Source organism: Canis lupus, chromosome 7 (genome assembly GCF_003254725.2).
Source record: "Canis lupus dingo isolate Sandy chromosome 7, ASM325472v2, whole genome shotgun sequence".
Taxonomy (NCBI): Eukaryota; Metazoa; Chordata; class Mammalia; order Carnivora; family Canidae; genus Canis; species Canis lupus.
Genome location: NC_064249.1, coordinates 57,409,697 through 57,429,435, shown reverse-complemented (window position 1 = coordinate 57,429,435; position 19,739 = coordinate 57,409,697). Strand labels below are relative to the sequence as shown.

The 19,739-nt window shown below is 32.9% G+C and overlaps 1 protein-coding gene across 1 annotated transcript in view; it reads right to left on the bottom strand.

Moving 5' to 3' along the window:
* The window catches only part of TRAPPC8 (trafficking protein particle complex subunit 8), an 87,736-nt gene that overhangs the window by 16,757 nt on the left and 51,240 nt on the right, over positions 1-19,739 (bottom strand). The window contains 10 exon segments of the mRNA XM_025429230.3: positions 1,842-1,900; positions 1,988-2,056; positions 3,276-3,372; positions 5,414-5,561; positions 8,914-9,356; positions 15,305-15,459; positions 15,857-15,983; positions 16,483-16,557; positions 18,737-18,867; positions 19,275-19,469. Of these exon segments, the coding sequence (XP_025285015.3) occupies positions 1,842-1,900; positions 1,988-2,056; positions 3,276-3,372; positions 5,414-5,561; positions 8,914-9,356; positions 15,305-15,459; positions 15,857-15,983; positions 16,483-16,557; positions 18,737-18,867; positions 19,275-19,469 (1,499 nt within the window).

Here is a 19,739-nt window from a genome sequence, read left to right as displayed (position 1 = left end):
TGGAACTACTGGTCTTAATGTGGCTTTTATACTTGAAGGAAAAAAAACATGAGAAGAAAAGAATTTTTAAAAAAATTTTAAATGGAGGAATCCCTGGATGGCTCAGCGGTTTAGTGCTGCCTTCAGCCTAGGGTGTGATCCTGGAGACCCAGGATCGAGTCCCATGTCAGGCTCCCTGCATGGAACCTGCTTCTCCCTCTGCCTGTGTCTCTGCCTCTCTCTCTCTCTCTGTGTTTCTCATGAATAAATAAATAAAATCTTAAAAAAAAAAAAAATTAAATGGAATCAAAACTGCAAGATTTCCTTTAATGGAATATTGTGTTTCACAGTAAAATCCCTACACTTATGATTCCCTGCATTCTAGGCTATATTTTATAGATACTAAGTTTCAAGTTAATTATTAAATATTAATAAATATATGTTTCCCCCTTTAAGAGTGAACTATTTTCTGGTAAATAATTGTCCCCATAGGTTTCTCATTAATCTGTAGTGCTTGGTGAGTTCTATTTACTCAACCAGATTCATCAAAAGGGAAAATGTCTTTGTTTCTGCCTTCTTCAGTACTCCTATACAAAATTATCTGGCAACAAATACAATAAAAATTACAATCTTAATACAATTTAAGGATCTTGATTATGTCTCTAAGGATTTTAAGTTTCAAAAAGAAATAAACAGAACAAATAACTTGAAATCATGAAACCTAAACTCAAATCATTCAGGCGGCACAGTGTCGCCAAAAGTCATACTTGTTTTGGAATTACTGGACTTTTGGTACATTGAGATACTTCTAAAAAATTATTTCTTCAAATAGTCAAAAGATAGCCATAAAGAGTCTGTCAGATGAAGGCAAACAGCAAGAGAAATACAAAAGTATAAGAATGTTTAGGATTATCAAAGGAAAACAAACAGTAACAGAAATAGTAGCAATAATAACAGTAACAGGGCATAGCTACATGGAATTTTACACTCTTGGTCCAGTATTTCTCAAAGCAGATCACCAGATCACCTATTCAGATTATCTACAGAGCTGGTTGAAAATTCTTATTCCCAAACTCCACCCAAGACGTAATGAGCCACAGTTCTAGAGGTGGGGAGGCAAAGCTTCATCTTTACAAAATTTCCTGTATCAAAAATAGGGTCTGTAGACTGGTAACCTCAACATCACCTAGGAGCTTATAATAATTTAGTATGCATATTTTATAATAAGTAAACTCTAAATCCAACGTGGGCTTAAACACACAACCCCAAGATCAAGAGTCACATGTTCTATTGAGTGCACCAGCCAGGTGACCCAACTTATAATAATTTAGAATCTCAGGTCCCACCCCTAGGCCTACTGAACTAAAATCCGCATTTTAACAAGAGCCTCAGATTACTCATATGCACATTCTCTGTAAGTCTGTAAACCACTGCTTTAGGTGATCTTACGAATAATTAAGTTGGACTATCACTGTCCTAAACAATATATTTAAAATCACAGAAAAGTTTATTATTTGGATGTCAGAACCATGTGATATACCAAAATCTAGACAATAACACCTTTATGTCCCAGTGTGATCACTTTCCCTAATTAAGTAAGTTCCCTTGTATAATCCAATTTCGTTTTTTAATCCCAAGGATCATACTTTTTTCCTGTGATATTCTCAAAAGGAAGTTTTAACTATTAAAATGATAAAATCCATATAGCATTTCTGGTCTGTTTTGGAACATGAAGGTAGTAAGTTGCAAAACCCAACAAAGTTGAAAAGATTTGGGGGGTTACTAAAGCAAAAGTTTTGCCAAAATAGATATTCTAGAACTTTGACTTTTAAAAATCAAATGCCATTTGCTTATTTGCATACCTGTTCATTTCCAAAGATGATATCTGCAAAGGTATATTTTTCTGAGGGCTGTGTGGCAACTGAAAAACGGGAAAACAAACTAATCATATCATTGGCATGAAATATAAAATGGCTATTAAGAAAGTATGAAAATAAAATGAATTTACCTTCTTTTTCTTTACACCGTATTGCCTTGAAGCAAAATTTTCCCTTCTCCCTACTGGCAAGTTTGGCATCTAGAAAGCAAAGAAAAAATTTCAAAGATCTTTCTCAGCTTATGACATGGTAAAACCTAATTCATTATTCAAACTTCCTTAGTCAAACTGGGAAATAATTCATAATTATAAATAATGTTTAATGAAAAACATCTTTGTTTTCATCTCCATAAAGTAAATTTCACTCAGCTCTTTTAAAGGATGAAATTCAATTTTCTTGAAATATATATTCATGTGTGCATGTGTGTGAGAGACAGTACAGATAAAAAAGTTTAAAAAGATCAAAACCTGGGAACCAGGAAGTCCACAATTGCATCAATCTATCATTTCGTTTCCTTTCAGTATTTATTCACATGCATGATATCCAGATTGTTATATGTACACATTGTGTATGATGCATTTTCTCACTATTCCAAACACTTTTAAAATGTTAATATATTTTAATGACTAAAAATAGACTTGAGCTGTAATTAAATTTAAATTAAAGCCACAGTGAATTTTTCTGTACTAACTATAACCTTGCAATAAACTACTCTGCTTTCAATGTATGGGTTTTGAATTAATTCCTTTGTATAAAACCAAAGTAAGGTTTACTAGAAGGCTAAATATGAGTTTAAATATTTTTATATCTTTTGAAATGTACTATATAATTCTTCTCCAGAAAGAGCAAATATCCTTTTGTCAGCTTCACTCCACTCTTATAAGCACTGGCATACTCATATTAATGCCAGGACAATAAAATGACAGAAATATTCTGGAAAACAATTTGTCAATATATATCACAAGTATGTATATTCTTCTGTTTGAGCGTGTGTGTGTGTGTGTGTGTGTATATATATGGAAATACACAGAAAAATCAATCACTATAGAGGTATTGTTATACACAGAAAAAACAGCCTACGATGGCAAAGGAAACAAAAAGAAACTTCCATATTCTAGTCTACATGTTTCTGTATGATTTGAAATTTTAAAAGTGATCATGTACTCAAGCACCAGTTTTCCAACTGAATAAAGAAAATGCAAACAGAAAGATGTGGAAGAGAATAAAAAGATGAGGAAGAACGGATTAAGAAAGGTAATTTGGTTTGCACTCACAAACTAAAGAACACACAACTTAATGCTTAAAAAAGTTCATTATAAAAAAGGTACCAACAATCTATATTATAATACTACACTAAAAAAAAAAAAGCAAGCAATGAAGATGTGAGAATTTACTATGAAGAGGGAAAAAGGCACAAACCTTTGTTTTCAGAGAGATTTACAGATTTCTGTAACCTCCAGTGTTTGCTACTGCTTGATACTTGTACTATATGGAATTCCTTAACACCTGCTTCACTCTATCAAAAAGAAATAAAGAGGGTCATTTAGAACTTAGGAGCATGAACTTAAAATATTTTAATGAATACAATATTCTGACACTGCTACCAAAGTACTGATTAACATAAAATGAAATTTTTACTTTGAAATAAACAATATAGGTTTTGGAAAGCTTAAGTTACTTAAACTCTTCTTAAACATTGTTTTTGTGTGTGTTTTTTTTTGTTTTGTTTTGTTTTTTGTTTTTTAAGTAGGCTCCAAACCCAGAATGAAACTCAATGCATGCTTGAACTCACGACCCTGAGATCAAGACCTGTGAGTTGAGATCAAGAGTTGGGACATTTAACTGACTGAGGTACCCAAGTGCCCCCTCCTTAAACAGAGAAGTCAAGAGACACCTGGGTGGCTCAGTAGGTTAAGTATCTGCCTTCGACTCAGGTCATGATCCCAGAGTCCTGGGACTGAGCCCCACATTGAACTGTGTATCAGGCACCCTGCTCCATTGGGAATCTGCTTGTCCCTTTCCCTCTGCCTGCCACTCCCCTGTTTGTGCTCTTGTCAAATAAATAAAATATTTAAAGAAAACAGAGAAGTCAACATTTTATCTAAGAACTATTTTTAACTATAATGTACACCCAGTGGCAAATTTTAAAATACTACAAGTTATTCAGTTATTAGAAGCTGTAATAATGAGTTACTGTTAGTATTTAATAGATCAAATTTGTGGTCGGTTTTTTAAAAAGATTTATTTATTTTAGAGAGGAGAGAGCACGCCTGTGTAAGCATGGGAGAGCAGGGCAGAGAGAGAGAGAGAGAAACTTAAGTAGACCCTACACTGCCTACACTGAGCACAAAGCCCAAGGGTGGACGTAGGGGGGACAATTGGGGGTGGGGTACAGCAGACTCGACCTTACCACCCTGAAATCATGACCTGAGTCTAAAGCCAAGAGTCAGAGGCTTAATCAACTGCACCATCCAGGTGCCCCTTGTCAATTTTTAATCAAAACTGTAGCATTTTCTTTTTATTTCTTCTAATCTTTCTGAGATCGCTCATTCTCATCAAGACAAAACAAACAAGAAAAATAACAAATCAGAATCCCAATACACAGCCAATGCACATAAAGTTAAATTATACATAGTTTTTTATTCTCCTGAATAAGAGCTAATTTGAAATTATTAAAATTTTAAATTGTGTGAACAAATGCTATTTTCTTTGACGAACACCAAAGTATTAGCATATAAACCCCAATTTATCTTAAAAAGAGACAATCTTACAAATTTATAAAGCCATAAGCAAAGGACATTACAGAATAAGTAACACTTCAAAGAAGTTATCTGAACTTAATCAACCTGAAGCTAAGATGATATTTTATTCATGAGATTTCATTCCCTTCTATAATATTCATTTTTATATTTAGAATATATAAATAGGAATGGTAAAATGTTTGAAATGCTTTATATGAAGAAAATGATACTCTCAAAAATGTGTAAGTGAAGGTTATCAAGTTAATATGGAATGTGAAATCCTAACAGAACTTTGCAAATTTAGTTACATCAATAGATTCTTAATGGTGAGACTAGGGGCGCCTGGGTGGCTCAGTCAGTTAAGCATCTGCCTTAGGGTCAGGTCATGATCCCAGGTTCTGGGATTGAGTCCTGCATAGGGCTCCGTGCTTAGAGGGGAATCTGCTTCTCCCTCTCTCTCTCTCTCTACCCCTCTCCCTGCTCATGCTCTCGGTCTCAAATAAATAAAACCTTTTTAAAAAAATGGTAAGACTAGAATGCACTTTATCAGATTTATTTGGTGCTGAATTACTCACATATGGGGCTATATATCTTATGAATATGTATCACATTAATGCCACCAGGTCCTTTTATTTGAAGAGAGACTTAAAATTACAAAGCTAATAGAAAATTAAGATGTTTTCACACTGTTCTATATGAACATTCCCAAATCCCTAGCTTATGACATCTTGTGGGGAAAAAAAAAATCCTTTACTAAAAACAAAGGAAACATTTCAAATGTAATTAAAATTAAAATTTAGTTTTAAACCAACTTACAGTATTGGTATTTTCCACATCCACAAAGACTAGCATATTGCCGCCTCTGCCCTCCTCATCTTCAAGAGAATTACTTCTGCAGACAGTGGCTCGTACATTCAAAGACCGACTGGTACAAATGACTGCAGTGTGTCTTAATATTCTGTGGCTGAAGAAATAAAAAATTGTAGATTTAATAGAAGAACCTCTCCATGTATTTTGATTCTCTAGTTCTTTAAAAACCTATTGCTCTCAGGACCAATCATACTCAAAAACAAAGAGCATAATACAGTAAAATTATCCAGTTAGGATAACTTCAGTTCAATTTTTTCTTCTCAGTTTGGAAGGAAACTAATAGTCCCCCAACTCTGGGCATGTCTGCTCACCAAACTCATCAGTACAGCACATGAAAATAATTTTCATGTAGCAATATACGGATTATGCCTCTTCCCTGACAACAGTTCTGAAGCAAGTGATCCCCTATCAAGTAAACCCCAAACTTTCATCTGGCATTCAAAGCCCTCCACAACAGAGCTCTTTACATTTCAATGTTAATTCCCCTTTACTCCTTTTTTTAAAAAATATTACCTCTTAAATTTTTTTTAAGTACAATTGAAATACAATATCCTAGGAGTTTCAGGGATAAATTATAGTGATTCAGTATTTGGAAGCACTATGAAATGATCCCTTTGATAAATCTAGTTGCCATCTGTCATCATACAAAACTATTTTAATATCACTAACTATATTCCTTTTACATTATGTCCCCATGACTTACTTAAGAATTGAACATTTGTACCTCTTAATCCTTTTCACCTATTTCACCTACCCCAATACCCCCTCCCCATTCTGATAACCAGCAGCTTCTTTCTGGTGTCTAGGAGTCTGTTTCTATTTTGTTTTTTGAATTCTATATATAAGTAAAATAATATGGTCTTTCTGTCTTATTTTACTTAGCATAATACCCTCTCGGTCCACCCATGTTATCACAAATGGCAAGATTTCATTTTTTTTTTTTTACGGCTGGGTTACATTCATGTGTGTGTGGTGTGTGTGCATGCACATACACCTTTATGCTTAGAGATGGACACCTAGGTTGCCTCCATACCTCGGCTATTGTAAATAATACTGCAATGAACACAGGGGTATATATATCTCTTTGAAATAGTTTGTTTTCTTCTGGTAAATACCCCAAATCGGAACTGTTTGATGGTGTGGTGGTTCTATATTTTATTTTTTTGAGGAACTTTTATACTGTTTTCTGTAAGTGGCTGTACCAAGTCACATTTCCACCAACAGTGTATGTAGGTTCCTTTTTCTCCACATCCTCAACAACACTTACTATTTTATGTCTTTTGGAACAGTCAATCTGATAAGTATGAGATAACATCTCATTGCGGTTTTGATTTGCATTTCTCTGATAAGTGATGCTGAGTATTCTTTCCTTTGCCTGTTGGCCTATCTTAAGTCTTCTTTTGAAAGATGTCTACTCAGATCCCCTGCCCATTTTTAAATTCTTTTAATATTAGACTGTGTAAGTTCTTTATATATTTTGGGTTTATTAGGCTGTGTAAGTTCTTTGTATATTTTAGATATTAATCCCTTATTGGATGCATGATTTGCAAATACCTTCTCCCATTTGGCAGGATGCCTTTTTGTTTTGCTGACGGTTTCCTTCACTGGCAAAAGCTGCGATCCCATTGGTTTTAGCTTGCCGCCTTTGCCTGAGAAGAACCCCCCCCCAAAAAAATATTGCTAAAATCAATGTCAAAGAGCTCACTGCCTATGTTTTCTTCTAGTTTTATGGATTCAAGTCTTACATTTAAGTCTTTAATCCATTTTGAATTATCTTTGTGTGTGGTATAAGACAATGGTCCAGGTTCATTCTTTTGCATGTAGCTATCCTGTTTTCCTAGCATCATTTATTGAAGAAACTATTTTCTCCATTGTATATTCTTGCCTCCTTTGTCATAGATTAACTGACCACATATACATGCATTTATTTTGGGGCTCTCTATTCTGTTCTGTTACTCTCTGTGTCTGTTTTTGTGCCAGTATCATACGGCACTGATTACTAACTACAGCTTTGTAGTATGGCTTGAAATCAGGAAGCATGATAGCTCCAGCTTTATTGTCCTTTTTCGACGGCTTTGGCTATTTGGGGTCTTTTGTGGTTCCGTACAAATTTCAAGATTCTTTGTTCTGGTTCTGTAAAACGCGCCATTGGTATTCTGATAGGAATTTTAATGAATCTGTAGAGTGCTTTGGGTAGTATGAACATTTTAACAATATTAATTCTTCCAATCCATGAACACAGTGTATCTTTCCATTGATTTGTGTCATCTCAATTTCTTTCATCAATGTCTTATAGTTTTCAGAGCATAGGTCTTTTACTTCCTTGATTAAATTTATTCCTAGGTATTCCTTTGTAAGCGACTATAAATAGGACTGTTTTCTTAATTTCTCTTTCTGATAGTTCATTATAAATATATAGAAATGCAATTGATCTCTATATGTTTTGTAACCTACAACTTTACTGAATTCAGTAATAAAAAAAATTTATTAGTTCTAGTATTTTCCCCTTTACTTCTTTTACACATATTTAGACACTGTGACCAAATTAACTATACTCAGTTAATATTTCCTAATTTACAAATCTTCATTTATATTTATAGTCACTCCCTGGAATACTCACTACTCTCTTGCCTATCCCCCTGGATATCCAAATTCTGAAATCTTTACATTCTCTGGAAGCTCATTTCATCACTACTATATTCCACAAAGCCTTCCCTTACTGCCTTGGCCAGAGGATGCTCTACTGTCTTCCAAATGAGAATTAATATTTATTGAGTATTTCAAATGTCCCCATACTTATAAATAATTTATCATTTTGTCCTCACAGTAAGTCTTGCAAGATATTTTAAATATTCCATTAATAAATGGAGTAACACAATTACTTCTAATTAATTTTATAAAAGTGGCAATGGCATTATCACAAATAAAATAATCTGTTGTTTAATAATATATGGGCCACATACCTTTGTGAACAACAATGTTTGATTTCTTCAGTGACCCTCATTATAACACCACCCTAATCATCTGTTCTGCAAGTACATACTTTTCCCCCATATATTCTCAGGGGTCAGGAGATGGTACAAAGGAAAAGGAAAGGTAAAATAATTTTCTTGCAACAGGATGATTATATGGTTATCTTCATATACAAATGGTATTTGTAAGTTTCATTATTATGTGATAACTTTGGTTAGAATACTTAGTTTTATCAGAGAATCATGAAGTTTATAGATAGAAGCCACTAAAAAGATTAAAATAGCTTCATTTTTTTCTACTTTAAGCTATTAGGACTTATATTAGGGACAAGCTCAAATATAAACATCATGCACAATTTGGAAGAGGGTAATTTCTTAAGAAACAATGACATATGTTAACAAATACCAAAATGTTTATTTGAATTTGTGCACATACATTAAGCAGGTTAATCAAGAAAATTTTATAATACTCACCGTATTTTAGGTTGCTTTTTAACACTTTCATAGTAAAACAAAAAGTTAATTTCATGGACACCTTCTTCATCAGGCCCACGTAACCACATTGGTAGCTGAACTGAAGCCCCAGGTAGAAGAACAGTGTCAGGAAGGGGAACAGGAATCACCTCTGGCTGACTTCCTATGCCAGTGCCAAAGTCCACAGAGGAAGCTGATGATATGAGTGCTGTACACACAGAGGTAGAATCTGTCACAACAGTCTTGTAAGCACTACAGTTCTCAGAAGCTGAGGGACTTAGTGGTGTTAGAACAGCTGTGTTACCACCAAAAGTAAAGAACTCTGGACGTTTAGAAACAACCTTCAATCCAGTAAGAGGACATTTGCTGACATTGACAAATTCTACATATGCTTTTCGGATTTCTCCACAGAGGAGCCCTGTAGGAAAATGTATAAAGAACACCTGCATTGGAGGGAAAAAATATTATTATATTGCTTGTTAAAAATTCCAAACCTCTAATGAATAACAATTTAAGATACTATTTCTTTACTAAAGGTTTACAATTATTTTATTAATTCTCTTTGATATCTCCCTGAATATGTGGCAATTAACAACTCCATTTAAGAAAAGATGAGACAGGGCAGCCCAGGTGGCTCAGTGGTTTAGCACCGCCTTCAGCCCGGGGTTTGATCTTGGACACCTGGGATTGAGGCCCACATCAGGATCCCTGCATGGAGCCTGCTTCTGCCTGTGTCCGTGCCTCTCTCTCTCTCTGTGTCTCTCATGAATAAATAAATAAAATCTTTAAAAAAAAAAAAAAAAAGAAAAGATGAGACAGAGACCAATGCTATTCAGTAGCAGATTGCAGAGTTACAAATTAAAGATAAAATATCAGACACAAGTAAGCTATCAGCAAAACTTTGACAACTATGTAGACTATGGACAAATTACAAGTAATTTAACATGACTATGTGAATTAAATCATTATCAGTTGAGAAGCCCTATAATGTCAAATTATGCAACAATTTTTATATACATTAAGATGCAAAGATACACCATAGGTCTTTTTTTTTTTTAATTTTTTTTTTTTAATTTATTTATGATAGTCACAGAGAGAGAGAGAGATAGGCAGAGACAAAGGCAGAGGGAGAAGCAGGCTCCATGCACCGGGAGCCCGACGTGGGATTCGATCCCGGGTGTCCAGGATCGCGCCCCGGGCCAAAGGCAGGCTGCCAAACCGCTGCGCCACCCAGGGATCCCTACACCATAGGTCTTAAAAGGGAAGGATATACAGATCCATGATTCCCTATCTATAATTTTAAAACCCAAAAAGCCCTGAACAACCTCAAACTTTTAGTAACTCACATGAGAGCAAAACCCAATCTAACAGAGGCTTTTTAAACCCTTTCCTATTCAGCGTGATATTCATGTGGTTCACTCACACAATATTAAATGTGCTTGATTTCCAGATGTTACCACAAACCCAATGGGGTTATATAACACTTCAGATATAAACACATGCATACATACACACACAATTTCTAAAAATTAAGGATATAAAAGTGATTTTCAACACACATCTGGCCTTAGGATTCCCGATAAGGGAATGTGAAGGTATACTAGAGAGGCAGAAATATGGGGTAACAAAATCGTCTAGTAAGTTATTTGCATTGAAAAGATGGTTAAGTATAAATGTCAGTACACTAATAGCATCTAAGAAAGGAGGGATATGAAGGTAAAAGCATGAGAAAAAAATATTCTAATAAAGTTATGGCTTGGCAGTACCATAGGAGTGATTAAAATCCAGTGGAAATACCTACGTTTCTTAATAATCTAAGTTTGAATGGAACTTCACTATGGCCATAGTCTTAAGGAAGCAGATAAATTTTGTGGACATCAGAAGCTTTAACAATGGGTATGAAAAAATAAAGAATTAACGTAGAAATCCAAAACACAGGTTAAGATAGGGGGAGAAAACAAGACAAAACTGGGCATAGTATTGTATTAAAGACACCGACTATGTACTGATTAGCCAGTGTCAAATAAACTTAGTCAAGTAAGTTAAAACTTGTGAAGGAATGTAAATTTTGAGATATGTCAAAAACAGTTGAAAGAGTACTGGAAAGACACACTAAAATACATGGACACCTGATTACCACCAAGACAGCTCAGGCACTGGTAAAATGGGAAGGGTGCTGGAATTAGCAGAATAGTGATGCACTGATACTACGTAACATATCTTCAGAATAAAAATTTTACTAAATATTTGCTCTTTAAAAATAATCAATATATCTAACCTTTACTTCAAGTACACAATTGCTTAAAGTCCTTTTTGTGACAGCTTTAAATTTAAATGGCCAATAAGACCAAGACCCAGGACTCTCCCTTCCACTAATTTCTCCTAAAGATATACATGTGAGTAGAAAGTAGTATGCATAAGGCTATTCACTGTGGTTTTATCTGTAACATAAAATGATTAGACACAAATCAAATGTCTATCACGCAAGTCTTGTTGAATAAACTATGGTACATCTACACAACATAATGCCTACACAGTGGAGACTCAAAGAGGCCTGCTCTTCTCTCTACTTTTCTGTATTAAAATTTTTCCTAACACAAAGTAAAAAATAAATGATGGAAGTTTTGGAGTAACACCACTTTCTTGAATACAACTTGAGAACAAAATATTTCTGATCCCCAATTTCTAGTAAGTGGCTATAGTTCACAGCTCATAGTCTACTTTCAGTGTGGTAGTATACACATGACATTTTAATTCTTATCTCTTTTCAATGGGCTTAATTTTCATCCTCACTCTTGTTTTGGTTAATACATATTACAAGGGATTATTTCATCAGATACTAGACTGGTAACTTCTTTCACTACTCCCTTAATTCAAAATATACAAAGTACTTCTGACATAAGATAGTAGAAATAGGAATATTCCATGAAATCTCTTCCCAATATTAATGTCTACCACTATTGATCCACATATAATAAAAAGTCTTTTTATTTGACTTCATCCTGTGGTTTGTTGGATTAACCAATTTCTCTAATATCTTAGTAGAAAATACTGAGTAATGTTTAAGGTAGTGAACATTAAGTGACTTTGAGGCTTTCTACAGTACCTTCTTTCCCTCTCCTGAAGAGTCACTATTCTCAAACTTGTTTAAGTCATTATGTAAACTGCTTCCAACTTTGCCCGAAAGTATTGTTTTCAACTTTAAATAAACTCTAATCTAGACATATACTGTGCTTAAACCACTTAACTGTCTTTAAATTCTCACTCTAATGAAACTGAAATTGGAAATGTAAAATGGTAACTTATAGATGTGGCTGAATGCATGAAAGACAAACAAAATTCCTATTAGGAAACCTGTACCAATAACGAGGAACTCATAGAAAAGGCCTCTGACCTAAATCCACTTCCCCAACCCCAAAATAGCGAATAAATGTACATTTGTATGTTTTCTTAAGATAAAATATTTAGAGTATGGGTCTATTTTATTTTTTTGTTATTTACTTTACAACCTTTTTTGTTTAATCAGCCAAACACCAATTGTCATTATGTAGAATAAGAGGTCCTCTGTTAAAATACTCTCTTCAAGGAGAACTACATCTGTAACAAAGTTTTTTAAAAACCCACTACAGTATACAAGAAGAAAAGTACAGAACTAGCAATATCAAAAACAAAATAAAATATAAATTTGAAGACTATTGGGTTAAACAGATTTAAAGTCAAACACCATCTGGTTCAACTTTCCTCATTTCATAAGAGAAGAAACTTCCCAAGGTAATTAGAAATAGGGCTTAGAAAGAAGTCTAAAAGTAAGGTTCTATACATAATTTGTCATCTGAGAAATTGTGCACTTAAAAGCCACTTGTACTTTTACCAATCTTAATAATGAAGACCATCTTAATAATATGATACAATGAAAATTATAAGCTAGTAAAATCATTAAAAATAGAGTATTTTAGTATCCCCTAGAGACTGATCTCAATTTAACCATAGTAGTCAGAATCTTCCCTTTTGAAAGTAAAGCTCTAGCAAACTCTTACATATAGAATTCCAAGCAAACTGTATATTAATTAGTGACTTCTAATCTAAAATGATGAATAGACCTAAAAATAAAATTTGGATTTCAACGCATTTCAATCTTTAGCCTTAGAATGACTAGGTGTAGCAAAGCAAATCCTAATAAAAACCCAATACATTACTATGGGAACTTGACAATCTTGGATAAAAGTGACACAAGTGTAAGAAAAAAGAAAAAAATTAAAGACTATGAGAAATATTCAGTTTGCCAGATTAAGAAAAATAATAAAGCTAGAATCTAGTATTGACCCAGAAACATGAGGAATTATTATCAAGCAGAATAAGTATCATCCAAACAAAACAAAATAAAACATCCAAAAGACAAAAAAAAACAGGTATGCATACTTTTTGGGATATTAGTATATTAGAAAGATGATATAATAAGTTTCTAATATTCAATTTAAAATAATTAGGACTAGAAACAAAGTTTCATTCCCTACCCCTTGACATTCAATAGAGTATTATTCCTTTGGATTTAAAAAAGAATATAAACATTAAAAAATAAAACTGTAAAAGTTCTGACTACAGAAGTCTCTGTAAGTAATTATAAAACTCAGAAACAACAAAGGACAATCAGATAGGACTTCATGTATGTTAAAAACCTTAACATGGTGAGAGACACCAAATCAAAGTTAAAATATGTGTAAAATATTTATCAATCAGAGACTAGCACTGAAGTTAATCTGTAAGTCTATTTGCCCTACACAACTCTTTAAATGAAACAATGAAGCAAGTGTAAAACCTGGGCAAAATACATGTAGCTCAGCAGTACCTTCCCCTCAACACACACACACACACCATCTTTTCATGAATATACCTACTCCTTCCCCACTACAAGCATAAGATGACGGACCATAAAAATCATCCAGTGAGAAAAGGGAAACGATAGCCAATTCAAAGGATATCAACAGGTATCATATGGACATATGGAAGGAGAAATCATATGATCAAAAAAACATATGAAGACTGATCAATCTTATCAGACATCAGAGAAATGTAAATAAAAGAATGTCATTTTTCACCAATCTGATTCACAAAAGTTAAAAAAAAAAAAAAAAGTGGTAATATCCAGTATGACATAGATGTGAAAGCAATGGATGTGAAGCATTCTCAAGGAAAAGTGCAAATTGCTACAGACTTGCTGAAGGTAATTTTGTAGAATATTGCGAAATTGTTTTATTTATATGCCCTTTGGCCCCAATTCCACTTTCATATAAACTAGAATATGGATAACATATATACATAATGTGATTTACTGAGGAACTGTCAGTAATGATGAAAAACCAGAACTACATTCATCAATAGATAAATGATTAAAATACATTATGATATATATACATAAGGAATGCCATATACAGCTGTAAAAAAAGGAATTTTAACTGAATGAAAACAAAGACTAAGCAAGTAAGAGTAAAACGTACAGTATGATTCCATTTATAATTACTAAAACTACATATGAGTGTACAATGAAAGGTCTGAAAAGAGAAACACCGATTTAGTATCACTAGCACTTTTAGAAGGTAAATGGCTAAGCTTCTAACTCTTTTAAGTAGGAAAACTTGAGAAAGCAGGAGGAAAAGACCTTCTGCCAGTGTTTGTGACACTACATGACGCTGCCACTGGTCCAAGGTAGGCCAAATTTCTCTCCCACAAACTTGAAACTTGTAATAAAGTGGCACAAAGATTGGAAAAGTTGTTAGATTAAGGTCATATCGAAAGCAATGCTTTCTAAAGGCTTACAAACATTTGCTGCTAAATTTCTTGGACGTGCCAAGTCCTTATTCTACTTTGAGACTTATTGTTCAATAATACTTTAGTTTCTAAAGATGTTCCAATATCCTTCAACTAAATAATAAACATTTTTTCTTTTGACTTATGCTACCTAGCCATCAGTTTCTATCTTCTGTAACCTAAAAAAGCTTTAACTTAGATGGCATGAAAGTTGGGTAGGGTAGGAAACAGAGAACTGAAGGGAATATTGGTTTTTATTCATATATTTATGTATTTTGCTTAAACTTTTTATAAGCATTAATTCCCATATTATTTTTGTACCTTATCAAAAAAGAGCCACTGATTTTAATAAACAAAGTGTTCTTTAAATATATTTTCTCAATTTCCATTAATATTTTGAGGTTTATATTTTATAACCTGGCTATGATTTATCTTTGTGAATTAGATATATTTAACTCTAGTTGAATAATTAAAAAGTATGGTTCAATGTAATATCACTAACTTCAAAGTAAAATTCATTTATTGAAAATGTAATCTGACCTTATAGACAATTCATTAATCCATGAAGTTTTAAAAAGTGAAATACCTCCAATAGTGGCATTTCCGCTGTGATAATGGGATCTAAACGTCGATCAGGACCATATTTAATAGATGTTTTCTCTTCTTTTGTATTGTTAAGCCGAGGACCTTGAATTTCTAAATCCTGTCTCCCTCGGACTGACATACTCAAGGAATGTTTTCCTGAAACAAAAAACAATCAATGCCCTAAAATAATTTGGTATGTTAAATGATATCAATTTAACCTAAGTACTGTAACTTTCAGATTATTTCTAGAAAATTTCTAGACAATTACTGAGCAGCATGGTTAATCAAAGAATTAAGTATATTTTATTTTTATGTTTAACCACACCTATTGTATGATGCTTAATTTCTTGTTAGGATTTACTTATTTTGAGATACAAAATACATTAGAGGGGAATAAAGTTGATTTTTGAAGCAATGGAAGAGTTTAAAATTATCCAAATACCTTTGTTAAGGTACATTAAACCTATTTTAAAAACATCTCATTTTCATTCATTTTATTCTACAGACTTTTAATTACTAGTTCTGTATCTGTTGAGCAATGTTATAATTTTACCTGTGTGACATCCAGGAAGAGCACCAATGCCATCTACTGTCATGTAGCCCTGAATAGTGCCAAGATTATAAACAACTCCCAGAATATGCAGCTCCCCCATGTGATGGGGAAAGAGCTTTAGTCTTGCCTGTGGAGATATTTAAGTCACTCTTATTATCTGTTTTCATTATAATCTTAAATAGTGCAATACCTAAATTTCTAATATTGCAAAAATATAAACTCATGACCTAAACTTTTGAATAATTAATTTCTTACATTGGAAAGCATTTTCTTCAAAAGAAAATTTGTAAATTCTACATGTTTACAGGCCTGGATCTTCATTAACACTTCAAAGTCAACAAAAAACAAAATATTCTGGACAAGCAAAGGTCATATGAAATTACCACACTGACTCCCTTCAAAAAAACAAAAACTTTTCACCAGGCTTCTCTGGAAATTAACAAACCAAAGACTGCTGCAAATCTACTCTTTCCAGCAACTTCCTCTTGTGCAATTCCTATTTCCTAGTCTTCCAAATTTTAGCTTTTAAGAAAGCTAGAATATAAAACAAACTGAATAAACTTGATTTTAAAATTTGTTTGCATCTTACATTTTGAAAGGCTTAAGACAAAAAAAGTAATAGTTACCACTTTAGATTCTTCACCATTAATTAAAAATTCTGAAATAACTTCAGTTCCAATCATCTCAGGTTCACCTGTTACCTGAAAAATAAATGATTTTGTAAAATAAACATTCTAATGAATAAAGTATCAGAATATTAACATTCCTATATGTCAACACTTAGAATAATAGCAATAATTATAGTTAGCATATAAGGTTCTTACTATGTGCTAAACAAAATGCAAAGTGTTTTACTTTCACACATGGAGTAAAGCCATGCAGCAGCAGAATGCATGATACATACATTTTTTCATTTAATTCAGTCCAATTCAAGAGAGGAGGATAAGTGATCTACTCAAAAGTTGCAGCCATCAAGATAGTCAAGAGATAAAGTTCAGCTACTAATTGTCAACACCGGCCAAAACGGCCATTTAGTTTAATCTTGCAATAAGAGCAAAATTTCTCCATCTTCTACTCTGACTAGCCTCTTTTTCCAAATCAGCCAGTTACACAAAGTAATGGCACTTAAGTATGATGCATAAAAGACTGGCGGACAGTAAGGGCAGTAGGAAAGACCAAAAGAAGGCCTATGTCCTCCAAATCAAGGACTTCTATAAGAGACTATTTAATCTCTGGTCATATAACAAAGTAGAATTAACTGACTCACACTTGAGAGTAAAGCTGGTCCTCATAAACACTGTTTTACTTTTACAATGAAGTTAGTTATTTCACACAATAAAAATTACATTTCCCTGAATTCCAGTTCAGCATCTTAGTCCATCAGCAGAAGCATATGAAGAAGTCCCAAGAGTATGAAATTTACAGGAAAAAGTGTAAATTATACACAATGAAAATTTTCAGTTAACTTTAATAAACCTCCTTTAAAATCTAATATATTAAACAGACTAATACAGTTAAAAAGCTAATGGATCTTTAAAAAAATTTTTCCAAGAGAAAGCAGTGTGTGTACTTCTAATTTGTACTCCAGGCACCCAAAAACATTAGAAAAATTCATGAGGTTGCTAAAATTCCAGTCAGAATAGAGCCTACTACAAAATCTCAATCTTTCAAACTATTCACAATGAGTGTAAATAATCACAAAATGTCTTTAATGGACTTAAGACTTTAAATAAGACAATCTTTAGAAATCAAAACACTTCAAGAGAAATAACTTATAATAAAGTTGACATATATCTTCTTTTAAGTTCTCTCTCCACTAATCAGTGCCAAAATGTTGGGATATTTGCCAGTTCCAAAATAATATTTACCACGTTATTAAAGCATATAACAAGGTAGTATAAAGAGGTTAAAGTTATATACTATAGTGAATAACCTAATAAATGAGTAAAAAATGTACTGTCCTAGTTATTTCTGTTACAATCAGCTTGGTAATGAAAATTATTTGTTCAAGTCATTCCTGCTTCAAAAATAACTATCTTAAAGAGCTTATCACAGACATAAATAAAGAAAAGAAATACTGTATATATAAAGACAATCCATAAAAAATAGAAAAACTTCAACTTTACCAGAAATTAAAGAATGAGATAGAAAAAAATAAAGTAAAATTGCATTTTTCTTACCAATCAAACCTAAAGATTTTTTTTTATAAATAAGAATACTTAATGCTGCAAAAATAAGATATGCAATCCCATATATTATTGGTAAAAGCTTACTGGTATAACCTTTTTTGGAAACCAAGAGAGTACTAAAATAACATATTCCCTGAAAATGCTTTAACTTCATGCCCAGGAATCTCTACTACAAAAATGATAAGGATAAAAAAACTATACATCTAAATTTTCACCACTGTATTAATATAATAGTAAACAAATGCGAACTTCTAAAACAACTATCAGGGGAGAGATATTAGGAGAGCTTATAGGTCATCCATGAGGGAACATTATACAGAAATGAAACACTGAGACATTTTAATATTAAAATATGCATATGAATCAACACAGAATGAAAAAAAAAACCCAACATACATAATATGAAAGAATCCCATACATGAGAGAAAGCATGCAAGTGAAAATGATTGAAAAGACATACAGAAAAGTGTTAAAGTCACTATTTCTAAATACTAAGAAGACAGTTTTATCTTTATTCCCTATGTTCTCTGTATTCTTAATTTTCAACAATAAGCATATGTCATACTTTTTATAACTGGGAAAAATAAACATAAAAGATAAGTGTAGCTCATTAAACAAAAAATTGAAATGTTATGCATCTGTTAGGCGATTACTAAAACATGCTTATTACAAATACCTTTTAATAACTTACTAGTTCTTTAACTTCTTCATTATCCTTTCCACTACTATCTTTAGATTGAAACTTCCACAGCAATGACAAATCAGTCAGCAAAAGTGGAACCTTCAAAGGATTTCTAAAAGCCACTTCCACTGTTATTGGTTCTACAAAAGAAAGGCCTAAATTAATAACTTTAATAAATCCCACCTATCACCCCATGCTTCAATTCTCTGAATACACCTTACTTTCATAGCTCTGCATCTCTGCCTAGACTATCCTCTACCACCTTGTAAATGTGTCCACTTATTCAGGATTCAGTTTTAAAATGAAATCGTCTAGATTTCCCCCCAACTTCTCTGTACTAACGAATGTCATTCTAACTTCCAATAGCACAATGTATGTATATACCAGTATTAGAGCCCATTGTGCCTGATTTTATAAATGCAGCGAAGTTATGCTTCCTATTTTTTCATGCTTAGCTTCCAGTGATTTTTGGCACATAGAAAATTATCTTTTATCTGCTATAAATAAGACAAACAAAAATCCATGAATAAAAATTCAAGTATATCACCTTCTACAACTGCCAGTGGAAATCTTGAGTTATCTGAATAACTGTTCAAACAGTATTGTGTGGGGTAGAAATTGGATGGAATTACTCCTCTGTTAACAACAGCTACAACCTGTTCTTCAAGTTCTCGCCACTGCTGAGAGGATTCAGAATCATATTCCTGATCAAGACTTACATGAGTAGCTGCTTGCTTTTCACCTAAAAAAATAAAAGTCACAAACATACGTTTATTAACACATTTCGAATAAACCTTCATATCACATTTCAAATGATAACATATTTCAAATAAAAACCTAAGGTATCCAAATAAATATATATACATACTCTTGCCTATTTATCTGAAGAAAAATATCCTCTCATTAACCCTAGCCTACCTGGAATTTGACCTATAATACTGATGTTCTTTTCTTCTAGACTCTAAAAGAATGTATTTTTCCTAATATTCCACAATTTAAATGAAATACTTCA